At 29.3% G+C, this 21,492-nt stretch overlaps 1 protein-coding gene across 1 annotated transcript; it reads left to right on the forward strand.

Annotated features, from left to right (window-relative positions):
- The first annotated feature begins 2,820 nt into the window (after positions 1 to 2,820).
- Positions 2,821 to 9,404, forward strand: LOC112697760 (QWRF motif-containing protein 2). The gene is made up of 6 exons (XM_025751076.3): positions 2,821 to 4,924; positions 5,402 to 5,521; positions 6,000 to 6,116; positions 6,222 to 6,311; positions 8,487 to 8,594; positions 8,899 to 9,404. Exons 1-6 carry the CDS (start codon positions 3,593 to 3,595, stop codon positions 8,980 to 8,982), a joined length of 1,851 nt encoding a protein of 616 aa, XP_025606861.1. The 5' UTR covers positions 2,821 to 3,592; the 3' UTR covers positions 8,983 to 9,404.
- Positions 9,405 to 21,492: the final 12,088 nt, after the last annotated feature.

A 21,492-nucleotide genomic window follows, 5' to 3' on the forward strand; every position in this document is an offset into this window, starting at 1 on the left:
CTTTATCTTAATAAAATGATTAAAACTCAAAATTATACATATGTTTTGATTAGAGTTTGATTATTATATACCTATCCTATATTAGTATATATATATAAATTGAATCAGCTAAATTTAATTTGTGTATTTATATATAAATTAAATTAACTAAATTTAATTTATATTCAAAAGTTTAGAATAAATAAAATGACTTCAACCACTTAAATTTATTAGTGTAAGTTTAAAATTTGGTAATCTATTAAATTAATACAATTAAATTCGATTTAAAAAGAGATATAATTAAATTGAATCAGACTAGTTCGATTTACGTCTAAGGTATTATGAAATAAGATAATTTTTAATAGAAGGTTTGTTGTCGTCTCGAGTAACACTCACAATGACTAATATAATTATATAACTATTTTTTTTTATCAAAAGTGATGACAATCTTATCCTAAAAAATTAAAAGTTTAATAATATCTATATACAAAATTTAATTTTAGTATCTTCATTGTTTATACTATTTTAATTTTATTCATAGAAATCAAATTTTAACAACTATAATTTAATTACCATTATCACTGTCATTGTCCGCCTAAATTTAACTATAATCACCACCCATCTAAATTTAACTATGATTAATAATTCTAAATTACTACTGTCACTAACATTTTTAACTTAAAAGTTTTAATAATCAGCAATTTTAAATTACTACTCTAACAAACATTTTTTATTTAATAATTCTAAGTTATTACAGATCACTAAAATTTTAAATTTAACATGAACAATAGAAATTTTGTATACTCACCTCCTCATTGATATTATCAGCAACATAGATAACTCTATCTAATTGATAAAGATAATCTGGATCGTCCTCTATGATAATAATTTTGAAATTTCTCACTTTTTGGCCTTTGAATTCTCTCTCATGTATGTAACAATGGAGGAGCGAAAACAAATCGTGTGAAGAGAACCTTAACTAGGCATTACAAAATTAAATCGAATTGATCTCATTTAATCTATATTTATCTCTCATTCATGTATAAATAGAATTTACCTATCGATTTACTCTTATCAAAATCCTAAATTTTCGAAATAAAATGCTGTCACTTCTCAGTTCTCACTACTAAATTGAAGTTGCTGAATTCAATTTACACATCTTAAGCTTTTGAACACAAATCGAATTTAACTTATTCAATTTATAGGTAAATTGACAAATTATAGTTAACTAATTTAATTTACACAGATTCAAATAGAACAAATATGTAACTAAACTAAAATCAAGACATCTGTATAATTTTAATGGACAAATATTTTATTAAAATAAATTATCTTAAATTTTATATTTTATCTAATAATAAAATAGTATACACTTTTGATTTAAATAATTTTTAATTTTTATTTATAAAATATTTATTCTTTTAGTCTTTATAAAATTTGTTTATCTAATAAATGTTATTGGATAAAAACCAAAAAAAAATATATAATAACAAAAGATTATTTACGGATACTTTATATAGCTTAATATTATTTATTTAAAAACTCTTTTTAATTAGTAACTTTAATATGTACGTCTAGAATCTCAGATATAACTAAACCTTTTTCCTTATTATAAAATCGTTTGCCCTATTCCTTAAGATTTTAACTGTTGAACCATTCATAACAAGTAGGTCGTATTTATATAATTGTTTAGCCCTAATAACTTGGCCAACTAATAATAGTTAATTGTAATTAGATCATACCAGCCAAAGATAGCATAGCTCACCTGATGGGATTTCAATTGGAATATAAAAAATGTTATTTATATAAAAAAACCAATAATTAAATTAGTCATTATATATTTATATATTTAATATATTATTTATATATTTTTAATATATTATATGTGTGTGTGAACAACATAGCTAGTAAATTATCAATTTATGGAGCCTTGGAGTATCAAAACTTTAAAATGAATCGCAATAAGTATTAATTCGAAGTAAAAAAAGTTAAATTAAAAAAAAAAGTTAAAGCAACCTCTAGTCCTCAAGTTTACAATAAAATAGGTCAAGTCCATTTTTTATTATTATATCTATTAATTATCATCATTCTCATAATAATGTAGTTAATGTACGAGGTATCGAAGTTGATTTGAACTTGTCCGCACCATTATTGGTCCATAACCATTCACTAAAAAGCGAAATGGTTACTTTTTATGCAGAGAAGAATGAACTCCAATATTATACTTTGCAACGGAAGATTATTCTTTTTATAAAGAAAAATATAATGTGTAATATATATTTCATGTAAATTTAGTCAAAACTTTTACTTTTTATAGTAACAAATTTTTAGTATATATGTATTAATGTATATAAAAAATGTTATTGGTACATTAAAATTAATTATTAAAATTAGTTATTAATATATTTATATATAAATATAATTGTGATTTAATTTATTTTTAATATATATTTATATTTTAATAATTATCTAATTTTAGGAAATAAATTTTTTTTAATTATTAAAAAAATTAAAAAGATAAAATATGATCTTTAATTTTTTATTATTATTTTTTAGTCGTATTTATAAAATTAATAATAAAAGATTATATTTTATTTTTTTAATTATTAAAAAAAATTGAGAATATCTATTTTCCTAATTTTAGTGTATAGATAACATGGTTGTATATATTTATACTGTCGCCGTTTACTATTAACCAGTATGCCCCAAGAATTTGTCGTTTCATGTAAAAGTGTGGCAATATTGTTGTCGTTTGCGTAACGTCTCTCCCAAGACTCATTCCCTCTTCCAAGTTCCTCGTTTATATATAGTTCTCCCTTCTTTCTACGTCGTTTTCTTCTGTTTGCCATTTTTTCATGAAATATTAAGAATTGCCCGTCACCATAGGGAAAGTGACGTGAACTCTCGTGTCCATTTACAAAAATGCCCTTCAGAGCACAAATCCAACAGCCACAAGCCCACAAATAAAGAGGGAAGGGAAGGAAACCACATAAAAATTATAAGATTGTGAATTGCATATAAGAAATTCAAATCTATGAAATTTTTCTTTTTTTTTTCTTCTTATAAAATATCTATACGATTATATTGCATTGCACGCATTTAATCTGATTTTAAAATACAGTAAAAGACGTGAGCCAAAAAAATAAAGTGTATAATTCAAAATAGTATATAAAACATTCTCTTTTACCAAATTATCCTCTTCCAGAACTGCACCTCTAAACTTGGCGAGTGCATTTATTCCCTTCCACATGGCGCGTACGTGTGTAACAGTGTCATTTACTTACCTTCGTCCCTCCCTCACATTTCTGGCGTTGATTTTTCCCAAATCCAACACCAATCGCGCAGCGTGTGACAGTTACACTCTCTCACTCCTTCATACTTCATCGCCGGCGAAGCGTAACGGTCACATTCACCTTCACATTTTCGCCGCCAAAACCGTTATATAACACTCTCACTTACCTCTTTTCTCCAAATTTAACCCCCTCTCTCCGTTCAGCGCTCTTCTTTTCTAATTTAGGGTTCTCACATCTTACCTTGTGTTTTCTATTTCCCAAGGACGTGTTTGGATTTTGGAATGTACTATTGATGAAAACGAAGAATCTCAGAGTTTGCAATGGTAGCTGCAATTTCTGCTCCAGTTAACACCAAACGCACCCCAACCCCAAGGCCAGCACGACCACCTCTCTTACCTTCCGAATCGGACAATGCGATCGCTCCACCACGAAGGCCCAAGGCTCGAGAAGTCACTTCCCGCTACTTGTCTTCGTCCACTCCTACTTCTACTTCGTCATGTTCGTCCTCAACGACGTCGTTTTCGTCATCTTCAGTGTCGTCTACTCCTAGAAGGTGCAATTCTCCGATGGTGACCAGGACGGTGAATTCTTCTGCTGCTGCAAAGAGGTCGCAGTCTGTGGAGCGGCGGAGGCAGGGGACTCCTCGGCCGAGTACGGCGAACGGAGGCGGAGCCGAGGCGCCTGCGGCGCAGAGGATGCTCTTCACGGCGACCAGGAGCTTGTCTGTTTCGTTCCAGGGGGAGTCGTTCCCGATCCAGGTCAGCAAGCCGGCGCCGTCACCGACGCCGGCGAGTTTAAGGAAGAGCACGCCGGAGAGGAGGAAGGCGACTCCTACGCCGACGCCGAGGGGGAGCGGAAATTCGGATCAGCACCGATGGCCGGGGAAACTTCTTCCGGCGGCAAATTGCATGAACAGGAGCTTGGATTGCGGCGATTCTTTGACGAGGAAACTCGGCGCGCCGGCGAGCGTGGTCCGGTCGCTGCAGAATTCGATGGACGCACGGGTTTCTTCACACGACGGAGCCATAACTAGATCGGAGAGAAATAGAGATTATGGTGGATCTGAGTCGCTGCACGAGCTCGTTAGTTCCGATAGTGAGAGCGTGACTTCCGGTAGTTCCTCCGGAGCACAGGAATTTTCTGGCGCTGGAGCACAGCGAGGTTCGCGTTCACTCATTGTTCCGGCGAGGTTCTGGCAAGAAGCTAGCAACAAAAACGGTGGAAATAGAGCAGTGACGGTTCCACAGAAACTTCTGGCGCCAAAGAGAACATCGTTCGATAGTCCTGGACCGTCCCCGCGAGGAGCGGCGAACAGCAGGGGACAAGCTTCTTCTCCAATTCGCTCTGCGGTTCGACCTGCTTCCCCAATGAGGCTCTCTGCTACGCCGTCTCCGGCGGTCTGGTCACCGTCATCAAGAGGGGCGAGTCCTGCAAAGGTTAGAAACGGAGTTGCTGGTAGTTTGAACAACAGGTTCTTCGGGAATGAGCCTTCTGTTCTGAGCTTCGCTGTTGATGTTCCGAGAGGAAAGGTTGGGGAAAATCGAATTGTGGATGCGCATTTATTGAGGCTTGTGTATAACAGGCACCTGCAATGGCGTTTTGTTAACGCCAGGGCAGATGCTTCCCTCTCTGCGCAGACATTGAATGCAGAGGTATGTTTTTGAAATATTTAAATTTTGAATATATGTTTCTAATGAAGTTATGGTGTTTGCATTAGATTGTGGAAAGTTTAGCTAAACACTACAGTTTCTGCTGCAATGTGATTTTGATGCAATTAGCCATAATATGCTTGTCTGTCGGCAATAAAAACCATGACCGTCACCAAACTTATGTAATGAAGAAAGACACTGTTGGAACTTGGAAGTGTAATCTCATGTTATGCAGAGTAAATGTTCTGAATCTGTGTTTTGTGTGAATTATTCTTCCTAATCAGCGTCATATCACGAAGACCAGCCTCATTTTTGCAATTTTAGGGTGCTCTTGTGTAAGGAAAAGCGGGTGTAGATATAGTTTTTTTATGCCTGTTATACTACAATTGCTGGTATTTATTTTGCTTTCAGCACTTCTTTTGCATTGCATGTTTGGTTTATTTTGTTGCTTTTGCCCCCTAATATTCTTCATTGTCTCAGAAAAGCCTCTACGATGCATGGTTAGCAACCTCAAAACTACGAGAATCTGTTAGAGCCAAAAGAACAGAGTTACAATTGCTGAAGCAACAATTGAAGCTTATGTCCATCCTCAAGGGCCAAGTAAGATCTTCAGCTTCCTTTCTGCTGAAATTTGATTGTGCCTTTTGAGCTTGATTTGGTTTATAGTTGCATTTCCTTCTTTAAAGTTTCATCCATTAGTTTGATCGTCAAGTCACGTGGTCCTTCATAGCATAACTCTCATCCAGTTAGGTTGTCAACTATAATATACATTTTTTTTATTATCCTTATCAAAAGTAGCCTCTATATTTGTTCATGGGAATCCCTCATGCAATTCCTTCTGGATAAACTGGATTCTGTTCATTATTGGGTGTTCGTTTTTATCAATGGAACCATAGAGGATACTCCAAAAGGAAAAGTAATTGCAGGAAAATCGAAATCACACCAAAATTGTGTGCAGAAAAAAACTAAAAACTTCTTCCATTTTTGATTCACAGAGATCTATTTTCCTGCATGCATAATATACTAGAGAGAAATTAAAGTTTGATGTTAAATTCTTGATGGGAATCATCTTGTGCAGATGATGTATTTGGAAGACTGGCCAAGTTTGGATCGGATGTACTCTAGCTCCCTTTCAGGAGCTATTGAAGCATTAAAAGGTAGCACGCTCCGTCTTCCTGTTGTTAGCGGCGCCAAGGTATTTTACTTTCCCCCCCAAAGCTTATTTTTCTCTTCCTCTCAAGAGTGATTACTCATTTACGTATTTAACATTAATGTGGAGCCCTCTATATTTTACCTTCAGGCAGATGTGCTTAACGTGAAGGACGCTATTTGTTCAGCAATGGATGTGATGCAGGCAATGGCATCGTCGATATGCCTGCTGTTACCAAAGGTATGCGTTTCTTCAATATGCCACATCTACTGACCTTGGTCTCACTTATTGTTTGAGCATGTAAATGTCAAATGATTTTCTAATAACTGTTAAGTGACCTTGGTCTCACTTATTGTTTGAGCCATGTAAATGTCAAATGATTTTCTAATAACTGTTAAGTGACATTGGTATATCCTGGTGTAGATTATGATTATGGTGGAAAAAGGGTGTTATACACCATAAGTCTGGTCTTGCTAGGTGATCAGGAGATAAAAGCACATAAGGTTGAAAATTTCTTAGATAAGCACAAATGTAAGACATGTTTTGGCAAACTTGTAATAAAGTTGGTCGAAAACTTAAACAAGTGGTCATATCTTAACCAAATTTGGCAGAACTCACTTCCATTGGGGTGTGCCCTTAATGTGAGATCATAGTCTTATGCTCATGCAATAATCTCTCAAGAAGGTTTAGTTTGCATTTTCAAGAAAGTTGTGTTGGACTTGATTTTTGAACTTCCAGCTAGCTATAGTGTTGAACGACTTATGGTTCTACACTTCACTTTGTACTTCGTAGCTAAACCCAATAATTTTATATAACTCCCTATTTCCGCTTGGTATGCTACGTGCATGGTTGTTTTTGGTACATCAGTGTTATGGTGGACATTTACTGATGGGGCCCATATCATTGACAAATGAACAGTTGCCAATTTGCATCATGCTCAGAATTTCATCTAATCATCTTCCGTTCAATGATAATCTAATCTCTTTATATAGATCATATTTAACAATGATTAAATTCTACGCTTTTAGAACCATATAATTTAGAAACCATACTGTTGCTCAATGCCTTTTCATGGTGTAATATTTATTTATAGTTTGAGATTTGAATGAATTCCAAACATTTTACAACTATACCACCTTGGCTGTTGGCCCTTCAACCTAAGTGTAAAAAGGCATACTTTTTATTGCATTCGAAGGCTTAAAATTATACAATTATATGCATTTTAGATATATATTTGTCGACTGTTATATGCCTACTCCATAATTTTTGTGCTCTTATTGCCCAACTCATGTCTACTTTCGAGTGAGGTATTTGATTAGAAGCAGAATACAGGATGCCTTTTTGTTAACACTTAACACAACTGCGTTTTAGTGGTATTCCAACAGACATTAGCATCAGTAAAGAGTTTTGTTTTAGTTTGATGTAGTAAATTCTGCCTTTGTTTTTAAGTAAATCCTACAGTATAACCAACACTTTTTGCATTGAGTCCGTTGTTATGAGTTGTGACTTTTTCCATTTAGGGATGGCACATGTATGTATAGTGAAAGAGGAAATCCTGTTCGGACACAAAATTAGAAAAATAAGGAAGAGAAAGAGTGAGAGGAGAAAGGGACAAAGAGAGGAGGGAGAGGGGAAAAGAAAAAAAAGGGGAAGGGGTGGGGGATGTAACATATTAATTAATTTACTACATTTCTTTTGAAAATCCAATATGTATTTTCCAAATCCCTCTGAGAATTTTAGTTCTAAAAACAAATATATTTTATTGATGACCATGTGTTTTTTCCCCTTCATTTTGATCTGTAGTTGGACTTGGTATTTTAGCTTTAGGGAGACAAAAATGAAGATTAAAACCCATATTCCTTGTAACCATAACCATAAGAAAAAAACAGTGTTCTTGCTCATTTCTCTCCATTTTTCCTCAATTTCACAAGTCGGCCTGTATTTCTTGTCCAGCAAGTTGACCACTGGCCTTCCCTACACAACCGTTAATTATGTTTTAAATAAGTATTCTTCCATTGTTTTCCTATGGTTATGCCTGCTTTGTGCTAGCAAAATATGTAAGACTGATATATGTTGTATTTATCGAAACACTAATTTGCTATACGGTGCTGCTAACATGTATTTCTCTCCACTACCAATGTTTGCACGATTAATGTATATTTGTTGATCTCACCTCTCTAAACCTCCTGTTGATTTGCATGGAGGTAACAGTGAAATAGAAGTGCAGACGGCATGACCCACCCAGTTTGCTTTATTTCTTTCTTTTTAATTTGTTCCCGCGGCCTTGAGCCTTGACAAATTTACACGTGTACGAATTTCCAGCAATAGTTAAATACTTGAGTTATAAACTTAATTTAGCCTTTGAACTTTGACATGACATGTCAATTTGGCCTTAAAGCATTTGCAATTTGATAGGTTGGGCACGTGAATTCACTTGTGGTTGAAGTTTCCAACTTAAGTGCAAAGGAGATGGTTTTGCTTGAAGAGTGCAAAGACCTTTTGTCAATGTTAACAACCATGCAGGTAAATTTTGTATATCAGAAAAGATGTGCACTCATTTTGTTTCTTACATTGAGCCATTACTCACCAATTTACTATTTGATTGGGTGTGAGACATATCCCGTGAATCTCACACTTCATCCATTAATCCATTATAATGTGTTTTGGCTTAGTGTACGAGACAAAAATGAGTATAAATTACACATCTCTAATAGAAAGGGGGCTTTGAGGCCTAAAGTTCTCTTGATTCTTCGTTTGATATGTTCAAACATAATGGGAGGGTATTAACTAGAAACTCACTATGAAAAAAATACCTCTTTATGAACAGGTAAGAGAGTGTAGCCTGAGATCACACATTTCACAACTGAAACGCTTACCCTGGAGACCAACAACAAAATTAACAAGCAAATAACAACATAGCTCTTACCCTGCCAAATTTCAGTGCTAACATCATAACAGATAAGGCGTTATTTTGGCCTTGAATTCAATATTCAAAAATACCTGATCAATCTTGTGCAAAGAGTGAGGATTGGAAGTTGTCTAAAATGCGAGCTAATTTGTATACGGCCTTATTTTGTTTTAGTTTTTTAATCATTAGTGCCGAAGGGTGTATATAAAGTATGTAGCTTTTTGTTTTTCTCTTTTCCTTTCCCTTTTTCTTTTTGGTATGTGTTAGCCTATTAAAAGCTGGTGAAGGTTTTGAAGAATTCCCCCTCTGTTTTACCGTTATTATTATGTATTTAGTGTTTATAGTATTACTATTACGTACTCCTTTATACCATTATGTCAATTGCCTTTTATAATGAAAAATGCTGAAAGAATAGGTTATTTTTATAACAAGTTTAACTAATTTTTTTTCTTTTTCTTATTCTTATGCGTCTCTTCTTTCTTCTTCAATTTGTTTTTATTGTACTAATAAATTATTGGATCAATCTAGTTAAATTTGATTATCAAAATAATTTGGTTATATAATATTACTGTTTTATAATTACCTCTTGGTGTCTACAAAGTACAAGATGAATTTGTACTTTAGAAAAGTCGTTGGACCAAGAAAAGCTAGATTTGTAAAGTTTTTCGATAAATTTGTAACAGACGTATAAAACTTAAATAAGGTTCTGTATTAAACAATATTTAGAATTATTCTAGCTTTTATATTAAATGAAGAAAAAATTGGTCCCGACAATTATTTTTTTTCTTTGGATTAGACCGCCCCTAATTATAGGCATTGTTCATGCATTACACACCCACACAACACACTCAACGAGGTAGTAGTAACTGCAGAATTTATTTTTCCGCCTGTTGGTAGATGCAACAATCTAGACCATTTTAGGGCCTGAGAATATAGAATTATCTGCTTTGGGCCGAAGTTTATGGGCTAGGTTTGTTCTCCTAAGTCCATATCCAAAATCTATATCAGTTTCTCTGTGTGTTTGCCTGTTTCATAAGAAGGCCAACTTTTCTATTTCTTTAATCTATTAAATTTTTTGGTGTTTTTCTTCCTAACTCCGGAAAAAAGAAAAGTTTTCTTTCAATATAGATGCTTAGTGGTTGTCATTTGCGCCAAAAAAAAGTGGTGTAACCGGTGGGCTCTTCATGATGAGCCCATCATTACATGTATGTCTGTCCCAAAACCAAACCGAAGTCCACCTATGAGGGTCCAGATTGTACTAAGTTTTCTTTTTTTCCTTTCCCCTTCAGTATAGTGCCTTTAGTATAGTGTCTGTCATCAATAAGTTAAATGTTGTCGCACGATTTAAAAATATTTTAATGTTATAACACTTTAAACGTGCACACTATAATACAATATAATATAATACAATGTTTATTTCAAGTGAATTTTCTCTACAGTTGATAAAATATAAATAATATAACCTGAATTTCAAATAGAGGACAAAATAAAAAAATTTTAAAATTTAATTCTTGGGAATAAAATAACTAAAATAAACAATTGTAAAATTCGACTATAGTTGTTTTCTTTACATATAAAAAAGCACGTGTTTTTCTTTTGCTACAACAATATTTAATTTGTCATGTTAATATTTAAGCGAGTAGATTAATAGGAGACAAAGGTAGATCACTTTTAGATTTTGTTAACCTAAAACCAATCAAAATGATGAGGTAGGCAGCTAGCTGGGTTAAGAAACGTGCGTGTGGTGTGAAGACAAAGATAGTAGCAGAATATATATGGCATGGCACCGAAATTTGGATACAGAAGCTTACACATAGAACGTGTGAGGTCTAAACAAATTAAAAGAAAGAAATTAAAGTGTGTTCATCAGTTTGCAAGTTTTCATGCAAGTTTAGTGGTTCCTGAAGAAGCCACATGTAATGCAACTGAGAAAAGATGCCATCTAACACTCTGTGGACAACAGCAACATCACACCCACTAGCTAACATCAACACAAATCATTTTGCCTAATTATTAAGGAAATTATTTTTATTCTTTATATTGATATCCATTTTATCACTATATGACTCAACATAACATTAAGCAAACAAAAAGAACTTACTATCTATGGAGGGTGGGTACTCCATATTGCCTACTCTCTACTATTATTAACATTTATCTTCAAAATAATTAAAATAATTCTTTTTTCCAACAAGATATTGATATTTGTACAGTTGTATACATTAGAATTTAATTTTCCTATTTCACAGTGAACGTCTAATGAGTTTTGAAGTAGTAGATAATTAAGTCATTAGACGAAGCGATTCGATATTAAATATTTATCTAAATAATTTTTACATTAATTTTATATAAAAATTAAAAATTTTATATTATTAATATAAATATATAAATAACTAATTTTTAATTAATAAAAATTAACAAATTTGTTTTAGAATTTATAATTTAAGGTCTAAAATTTAAAATAAATAAATTAATTTTTAAAAAGTTGACTTATGTTAACTATTTGGCATTGCTTTATTAATATTTATTAATTCTATATTCTTTTGTTGTGCTTTTTTTTCTTTTTGACATATTCTATCATTTTTATGATTTAATTTTGTTAAAGTACTGGGTCAATTATCTAATTGTTAAAATATATCTCCTTTTAGCTTAAATATATTATTTGAATTCATTTTTTATTAGGAGTGAGTACTCATATCATTTTCATTTTAATTAAACATATTTATATAAAAATACAATAGAAAAATACATGTACAAGAGTGACAATAATCATTCGTTATTCTACTAGATCACACATCAATTCATTAAAAGTATGAAAAGAAACACAAAAATATAATAAAGTTAAATAAAGAAACTTATTTTCTTGATCTTGACCACTGACCAATTGGTCAAAGAAAAAATTTAATACTTGTATAAACCATAATATTGGCAATTCATTACATATTAGTAAAAAAAAGAAAAATCGACAATTATATGGATCATTTATAATTTGTTTTAATTTTATGTAAAATTGACTACATCTGAATTTTCACCATATATATAAAATTTTTAATTAATCTTTTTACAAATAAAGAAGTAAATTTATTTAATGGATATTAGAAAAATTCAATTGTGTTATCATAATAAACACTAACTATTTAGTAACTTGAATTTTAAAAATCAAGTCATTCCATCCTAGTAAAACTATTTTTATAAATTACAAGAAATTTTTAAAGTCTCAATTTTTTTTCCAAGCCATTTAATTTAATTTATTAATCGATTTCAAACAAAAAAAATCACAAGCTAAAAATAACGTATAAAAAACAAAAACAAAATGAGAAAATTAGATATAATCCATCTAAAATCTAATTGCAACTTATTCTATGTTCTATTGAAGTAGAAACCAAACAACTCTTTTACCAAATACCAAATTCGAATAACATGCAGTCGTTTTTTTTTTGTCATACACTACCAAAAACAAGGGATTTAGCCAGAAAAAAAATCCGTGACTAAACTCTAAAAAAACTATGGCAATTACGTTTTGGCAACAAATAAACATCCATGGCTAAAGAGGGCGACGCGTTTTTAATTAGCCACGCTTTTTACTCCATTAGCCACGGTTTTAACACCTGTAGAGACATTTTGTTAGCCATAATTTTAACACGTTTAAACACGTTCTTTTCTGTGGCAAAATGAAAAGATGACCACACTTTATCCGTGATAAAATAGACTACACCAAATTTTTTTGCCACACTTTTTCCGTGGCTAACAATAAAAATTAAATAAAAAAATATCATAATAAAAATGCTGCTTAATATAAAATTTTAGCAGATAAGATTAAAAAATAATAATAATAACATTCCTATACGTATTATCCATAATATAAAAATATGAAATTAACTAATACTTAGTATTGAAAAACAAATATCCTGAATTACATGGTTTAATGTTAAAAAAATATTTAAATATAACCGTTACAAAATAAATATCAAACTTTGCTAAAATGATACAAAAAACTAAAAGCCTAAACATATTAAGACAAAATAAATGTATCAATTTCTGCATTTCTTGTTAAACATACAACCCACATGCAAAAATATTTGTAGATAAATAGCAAAAAGGACATGTAACTTTAGCCATTAAATTTTTGTTCATACTCCGATTACTTTGTGTGCTCCAATAAAATTTGATAAGACAGAGATCATGAATCAAGTTAAGAAATTAATAGAACATGATTTGACTCCATAGAGGATGATCAGAAAAATTAAGGGATAACACTTACTTCGAGGATGTAATTTGCAATTGCTTTGTAGCCTTCAATTGTTAGTTGTCAATTGGTAGTTTAGGATCTATCGACATAAAGAATGCATGTTGGGATAACAAAAAAAGGTCTAAAATTAATTTACATTGTTGACTAAAAAAATAAAAAAAAATAATGCCAAAAAATTAACATGAAGAAGTGCCACCTTATTTAACTTTGGCAGAATTCTAACAGTAACACGAGGACCTCCAACACTATTTTTCACTTAATTTAAATTTATCTATATTCATACAAGTTTCAATAATTACAAAGCCACAAAGCTAAATCAAAAGTTGAACAGTTTAAAAGAAAACACAAACTTGAATAGGGATCCCAGCATCGACAAGAGCCAAAGTTGCAGCATTGATACACACAGATCTAGTTCCTACACAAGGAATATTGGAGAAGAGTTAGTGAATGGTAAAAAAAAAGTATTTTAAATACAAAAAAATAAAGATCCAGCAAAGAGAAAATATTAGATAAACATAAAAAAGAGCTGCTTAGAGTTCCTTCCAATCTTCTTTGTGATTCAAGATTGCCTGTAAAATCTTGATTTTCACTCTTTTGGGACTTTCTTTGGCGAATCAATGCTGAATTTACCAAACATACAGAAAAACTGAACCATAGTCACCTGTGAGAAAGTTCTTCCGATTTTCAGTAAGTGGATTTACTTTGGTGCTAAGTGGAAGTTACTTTTAAACGTTCACTTGAATTTATTTCAGTTAAGTAATTGAGATTTTTAATTTAAATTAATAGTTAATTATAATAAAAAAACATAAAATTATAATATATACCACATTTTAAAGACGGTACATACTAATTAGGATTATCAATTTTGGCCTGAGGAAAATATTAAAAATTTGTAACCATTTCAAAAATAAACCTAACTAATTTATGTTGGATATTTTTTTATTAAATTAATAAATAATAAAAAATAGAAAAATAAAATTTAGAAAAATTAATGCATACTGTGAATTAGGGACAAAAAAATTATACTTTTTTTATCATAAATTTTATATATACTTTTAACATTCATTCTCAATTAATTAAAGTTATAAGTATGTATTCTTTTATACTATTTCAACTAATACATCTTCGGTTACTCAATGCTGAGTTACTAAGGATACGAAAAACTGAAAAATAGTGTGAACTTGTAAAAGAGTTCTTCCAATTATCTAGTAAGTGGGCTTTACTTTGGTACTAAGTAAAAGTTACTTTTTTTCCAAAAATTTCACTTGTATTATTATAAACGTTCATTTAAATTTATTTTAGTCAAGTAACTGAGATTTTTAATTTAAATTAATAATTAATTATAATAAAAAATTATGAAATTATAATTATATACTATTTTAAAAAATAGTACATACTAATTAGAATTATGAATTTTGGTTGATTGAATTTAAAAAAATATAAAAAATTGTCAAAAAAATTAAAATTTTGTAATTATTTTAGAAATAAACCTAGGTTAATTTATGTCGAATATTTTTTTATTAAATTAATAAAAAATAATAAAAAAATAAAATTTAAAAAAACTAATATATATTGTGAGTTAGGGACAAAAAAAATATTTTTTTTATCATAAATTTTATATTTTTAATATTCATTTTTAATTAATTAGAGTTATAAGCATGTACTTTTTTTAAATTATTCCAACTAATGCATATCTTATCAATTGAAAATGGCCGGAAAGGAGAAAGAAAAAACGAACTATAGACAAATTTAATAAGTCACCCTTAGAAATTGAAATTTATTATTAAGGTTTAAATTTGGAAATAGTAGAAATTACATATAAAATTTTTGAAATTGATGGAAGGAAACATTGAGTTTGTGGCAATTGAGAGAGTCCAGCTCAAGTTGACCACAGACAAACAAAAACGTGAAAACTTCTGCACAATTTAGCCATAGAAAAGCAAAACATTGCAAGTGGTTACCACGATCATAGAAATTTGCCACTACTTCTTGTTCGTGAGTATTTTTCCGTGGTAAACTACTGTGTTTCTGGTAGTGATATATCACTACACTACACAATAATCTCTTAAATCCATTTTAAATGAATCTATGGTAGTCTCAATTTGTTTTTCTCGTTATATGCATTCATTTTTTTTTTGGATTTGTATCCTTTAAAGTTTGAATTTTATTTTAGAGAGTAAAGTATGATCTCTCACCATTAATTTTATAGGTAGGACCAAGAATAAATATGAAAGAGAAACTATTCAAGGGTAGAAGATCACACTTTACTCTCCAAAGTAAAATTCAAACTTTAGAGGATCAAAATCCTTATTTTTGTGGCTAAAAAAAGAGGGATTGAATCTTAACCCCTTTTTACTGAATATTAATTTCTAATTTTTTAAGGAACTTCATGAGATATTTCTGCTTTTTATCTCATGTCAAGTTGAGAGACACTTATTTTGTCTCGTAGTGAGTTGAGAGATATTTTTGTTTTTGTCTCCTGATAACCAGAAACAGATAAAGAAGTAGGGAAGAAAAATTAACACCAGATATATCCTGGTTCAGACATTAGGTGCAAGTGCAATGTGACCTACATCTAGTCTCCTTCACAACAATGATAGAATTTCACTATCTTTTACAAGATTAAAATCGCCAATTCTTTCTCTAGGATCTACCCAATCCTATCAGGGACAAACATAGATTCTAAACCCAGTCTGAATTTGACTAGGACTCAAAACCTAGTTTTCAACCGCAAAGTGCTAACCCAACTTATAAGGGAATTCTCATAGCATCAAAAAACACAACATATAGATGTACAAAGAAACTCTGAAACATGTATGACTTTTTCTCTAATATTGCTCACTGCATTTTTTCTCTCACTGTCTTTTTCTTACAAACCCCTCACTATATTTGCCTTTTTTACCATGCGACTCTGACGGACAATACTAAGAAAAAGAAAACAAAATGAACATCTTTGAAGTAGAAGAACTCAGGAAGGTTAAGTAGCTATGAGAACTCTGTGCTTTTTCACTTTCTCTCCTTTGTCTCAACTCTTGGTCGTTCACCCTTAATATATAAGGGGAAGTTTTCAAGGTTGAAATCGGTTCAACCAAGCAACTTCTTCTCCAACCCAAAAACAACAACTGTTCGAATAGAGAGAAGAGAGAGGAAAAAACAAAAGCTAACATGCAAGTACCTCTCTCGACCCTGGACCATTTCCTTCATTCTTTTGTTTTATCAAAATGGGCTTGTGATTTGAGTTTATCTCAATTTCAAGTTTCAGCCAATTTCTGTTTGAATTAATTTTGCACAAAACTAAAATAATTTATTAATCAAAGTGGACTGCTCTAACTTTTTGGTCCAATCCAAAATCTGCACACTCAACTAGATTCATTATACAAACAATTAAAAATAAATAAAAAATTAATAAATTTTTAATTAATATTTTAATAATATTTAATCATCAATTAAATTAAATATAAGTTACAATAATAAAAGTGTTAATTTTTTATAATACCACTTAATTTAGTTTTTTTTTTTTTTTTTGCTAAGCATGGCAAAGGAAAATTGTATAAAAAATCTAATTTGATTGGTACTTAATATATGTATTTTGCTTGGAAAATTATTTTTATGGATATTTAAATTGGTAGAGGTTGTATATTAAAAAAAAAATAATGAGTATACATCTATTAGTTATATATTAAACATGTGTGTTACAATTAATATCATGTTAATGACTCAATGCTTATCTTGGTGATAATAATTTACACTATTATAATGTAAATCTATATAAAAGTCATACTGCTAATGGAATGATTAAACACTGTAATTGGGATGTGATTTTTTTTTTTTTTTTGCAATTATTTAGTGTCAACCAAAAGAGAACGCCGCCGCCTTGAGCAATTCCAATTTAGAAATCAGAAATTACATGCTTCCAAGAACTTGGACTCTTTCGTCAAGATTCTAGAAACAAAGACACTTGCGGCAGTTGAAAAAGTTGTTGAGAATTGCAACCTCCTTTGGTTATGGTTATAACTCTGAGGACCATTCACTCATTTCTAGATAGATCCACTCTCTAAGCTTGCTGCTTTTAATTTGCTCACTATTAATTGGAAGTGGATCATCTCTAATGAATAAAAAATTAGATAGTATATAATATTTAATTTAATCATTCATCATTCTCTCTCTTATTTATTTTTGGTTTCACTATTAAAATTAAAGATGAGAAATTGCACTGTATTTTATTAAGTGTTAAAAAAACTGAAAAAGATCCATTTCTCTATGAATTACTAAATACTCATGTTTTTGCCCAAATAATTCATTCTCATGCTTAAAGATATCTAAATATTTTGGTGCGTTATATTCTTTTTTTATATATATATGTTTCTTAAAAATATTATGGGTTTATTAATTAAATACTCTACTACACTCTTAGTATTATTTTATATATTTTTAATATAAATTTTATATTTTAATATATATTATATATAAATAAATGATTTCATAATTAATTTTTTATGTGCATAGCATGATTGGTTATGTTTATTTAAGCAATTTTATGCATCCATACTTTTAATAAGTATTTTCAAGAGACTTATTGTTTACAATTTCATATCAGTACATTTTATATTAGATATATAAATTTAGAAGAATTTAATTTTCATATAATATCAATGTAAAACTATCAGTGCATTAAAATTAAATTTAATTTAAAATTTTATCAAATTTTTTAATTGACAGATACAAATAATTTAACAAATTATTTATATTTTAAGAATATTTTTATTTTATTTTTTACGGTATCTCCTAATCTTATTTTTAATAATTCATACAATTAATTGGACTTATAATTATATATGTCACAGTTAAGTTCATATTACTTACGAATAATAATGTTTCATGAAGATTTCAATGGATTATTTTACTTTGTAGCGTGGCATATGTACATCGTTGATGTTCATTTATTTAAATTTAAGATTAAATTAGTGAGCAATATAATGTCTTAACTCTTATATTAATTTAATTGTTCTGACTATATACATACATTCAAAATAGTAGCAGTTGAGAAAGGTTTTGTGTTTTTGTTTTTTATTAAATAATATAAGGTATGCAATTTTCACATGTCTAGCATTACCTAGCTAGTATATATTAACAATTGATTTGGAGAGGTGCCCAATTGGATTAGATAGATCCAGGAATCCAGCTACTTATGTTGCATACTTTTTTTTCTATTGTTAAAAAATAATAATAAAATATAACTCATCCCTTTTTGCGTGATCTATATATCCATATAAAATATGAGTTCAATTACTATACATACATAGTCATCCATTCAATCATTTAAGATTTTTAAAATTATAGAAAAATAACTTAAATATTTTTATTAATTTGATAAATAAATAATTAAATGTTTCTATTTAAAATCCTTAAAATATTATTATAAATTTAGAATAGTCTAATTTTTTTGGGTATTCATCAACTTTAAAAAAATAATACATACAGGATGTAACTTTTATAAAGTGTGAGTGCAACTGCAAACCAATAATATATTGTGAAAAATGAAGGTATCCGTATATATCTTTTTAAATTTTTGCAATAACTTAAAATCAAAGCAACAATTAAAGAAAAACACTCCCTTGTCATGGACATTACTCAATGGGAGCAGAAAGTAATGGACTAATGGGAAGTGCATGCATTATTATGTCCTTTTTTTTCTTATTTATAAAAGACCTTCTTGAGCTAAGTTTGCTCAGAATTAGGAATAATACCTGTGCGGGAAAAAAAATCAAATTACATAAATTATTTCATGATGGAATAAAAAACTATCGCGTTAATGTTAATGGGAGTTAGTATATTAGAACACAAAAATAATAAATTAATAAATAATGATATGGTTGCATGCTAGAAAGTACGGACATTTCGATGAGTTGTCCGTATGTCGGACATATTTCGGACACGATATTCATCGACACTCATTCGATAAGTATATCTACTATATCCAATTATGTCTTAATAAAAAATAAATAAAAATTTCTGGACATGCATAAATATACCTAAATACCATCGTGGATCTGCGTGTCTAGTTTTATTCTTAACATATATATTTTTAAAATAAATTTAATATAGTATATATTATTATTTATTAAAACAAAAAAATATTTTAAATACTTGATATAATTAAAATAAAATATTAAAAATAATTAAAAATTTTAATTTATATTTTAATATTAATAAAATATCAAAATATTATTATAATTTATCTAAAAATTACTTTATATTTTATATGTATATATATTCCATGTGATATAAAATTTTAAAGTTCGCGTGTTAGTGTGTCTCGTGTCGTCTCGTGTCGTGTCCGTACATTAATCTTTTCTGTAGGAGTGATAATTGGAATTTGGAAAATTCTCCTCTACCGTGTAAACTAGAAATGGAAAACGTGTGCACCCAAACAAAACGCACAAAAAAGTCCACGCGTTGTGCAATGGGGGTTAGATACCAAATTCACCAGTTATTTACCAAAGATAAATTTAATAAATAAATAATAATATTTAAGAGTCAATAAAAAAATCAGTTTAAATAATTTAAAAATATTTTATTTAATATTTATTAATTATTATTAAAATAATTATATAATTTTAAATATAATAAATATATAATTATTATAAATATTATGTGTATAAAATTATAGATATTATAGTATATAAATAAATTTTATATATTATCTTTTTAATATTATCGTAAATAAATAAATAAAAACCATTATATTTATAGTATGAACACAATTTGGCATCTTGGTCTACTTTGCTCTTTAACACGCAAAGGAAACTTGGCCTAAAAATTGGGCACCTACTTTAGCAACAACAGACGGTTCCTCTTTGTCTTTCTTATGATGATGTTAAATGTAGCATGTGACTTAACTATACAATAAAAACCATTATATTTATGTTATTTTTTATTTATAATTTACATTTGAGTTCATTCCACCGTTACAATAATATATAATATACGGTTACATTGTGGTTGATTTTTTTTATATAAAAAAAAATATTGATATTTTTATTAAAAATAAAATTATTTAGTGTAATTAAAGATGAATAAATTTTACAAATAGAGAGTTAACATATACGTGTCAATATTTTGACAACACACAAAAATACATGTGTCAATATTCTAGCCAATACACAGAATACGTATTAAATACGTGTCAAATTGTAATAATATGTTTTCTGCGTATTATTTTCTGCACATCCACAATATTATAATATACTTTAAATATCAATACAACTAAATTATTATCTTCATCTACATATTAAAAATAACTTCTATTGCATTTTGATCAACATACCTAAATTGGCATTATATTGTTATATAATAGTCATAGTAATCTAAAGTAATGTTTAAGAAAAAAAAAACTTAATGTATATATATCTAAGTAGTATACATAACTCGATGCAAATTGCTTAGGAAATCCATGATAAGTAATCTGTACATAAGTACATTATACTTTAATCTGAAAGGAGGTTTAAATTTCTACTTCTTATTAACTCATATATACGTAAGTACATACGCAAGTAAAGATGTACCATTCTTATGTCTAACTGAACCTTCCTTTTAATTTTATGTGATTTTTGGCCTTTAGTAAATGTTTTATTAGAGGGTGGACCGTCTTAGCATTCAACTATTCAAGAACGCGGTGCAAGAATATTAATAATACTCCGACACATTGAAAATGCGAAGTAAAACTTACCAGAGTCAACGTTGATAGTATATATTGACATCTACCATATATATAGGAAAATTATAAGCTACTTAATTACATAAACCTAGTTTTATCTAAATATGATACTTAAGATATTATCATCATATGTTGTATTAGATAGTTTAATTAAATATATTAAATTATTTAATAATTTTTTATTTTTATTTTTATATAAAGATAATTTTATGTGAGTAGTAATTTTTTTTTAGTAGAAACAAGATCTGTTAATTTTTGTTGTTCTATGCAAAATTTATTATTTGACAAAAAATGACTAATAAAAATTTGGAGGAAATAATAAATAATGCAAAGGTACTAGATAGCAGATAAATTTGTCTATTTATAGTAGAAAATTAAGGCCAGCAGGTGAATAAATTGAACATGTTATGACTGAATTTATAGTCTAATAGTTGTTATATATTAATTGGTCTTGAAATAAATTGCATATGTCAAAATTGACTTCACATAAAATCTACTAACTATCTTTTGTTTGTTATGTTTAACCCAAAAATTTCTTGTATTCAAC

This window comes from Arachis hypogaea, chromosome 16 (assembly GCF_003086295.3).
Source record: "Arachis hypogaea cultivar Tifrunner chromosome 16, arahy.Tifrunner.gnm2.J5K5, whole genome shotgun sequence".
Taxonomy (NCBI): domain Eukaryota; kingdom Viridiplantae; phylum Streptophyta; class Magnoliopsida; order Fabales; family Fabaceae; genus Arachis; species Arachis hypogaea.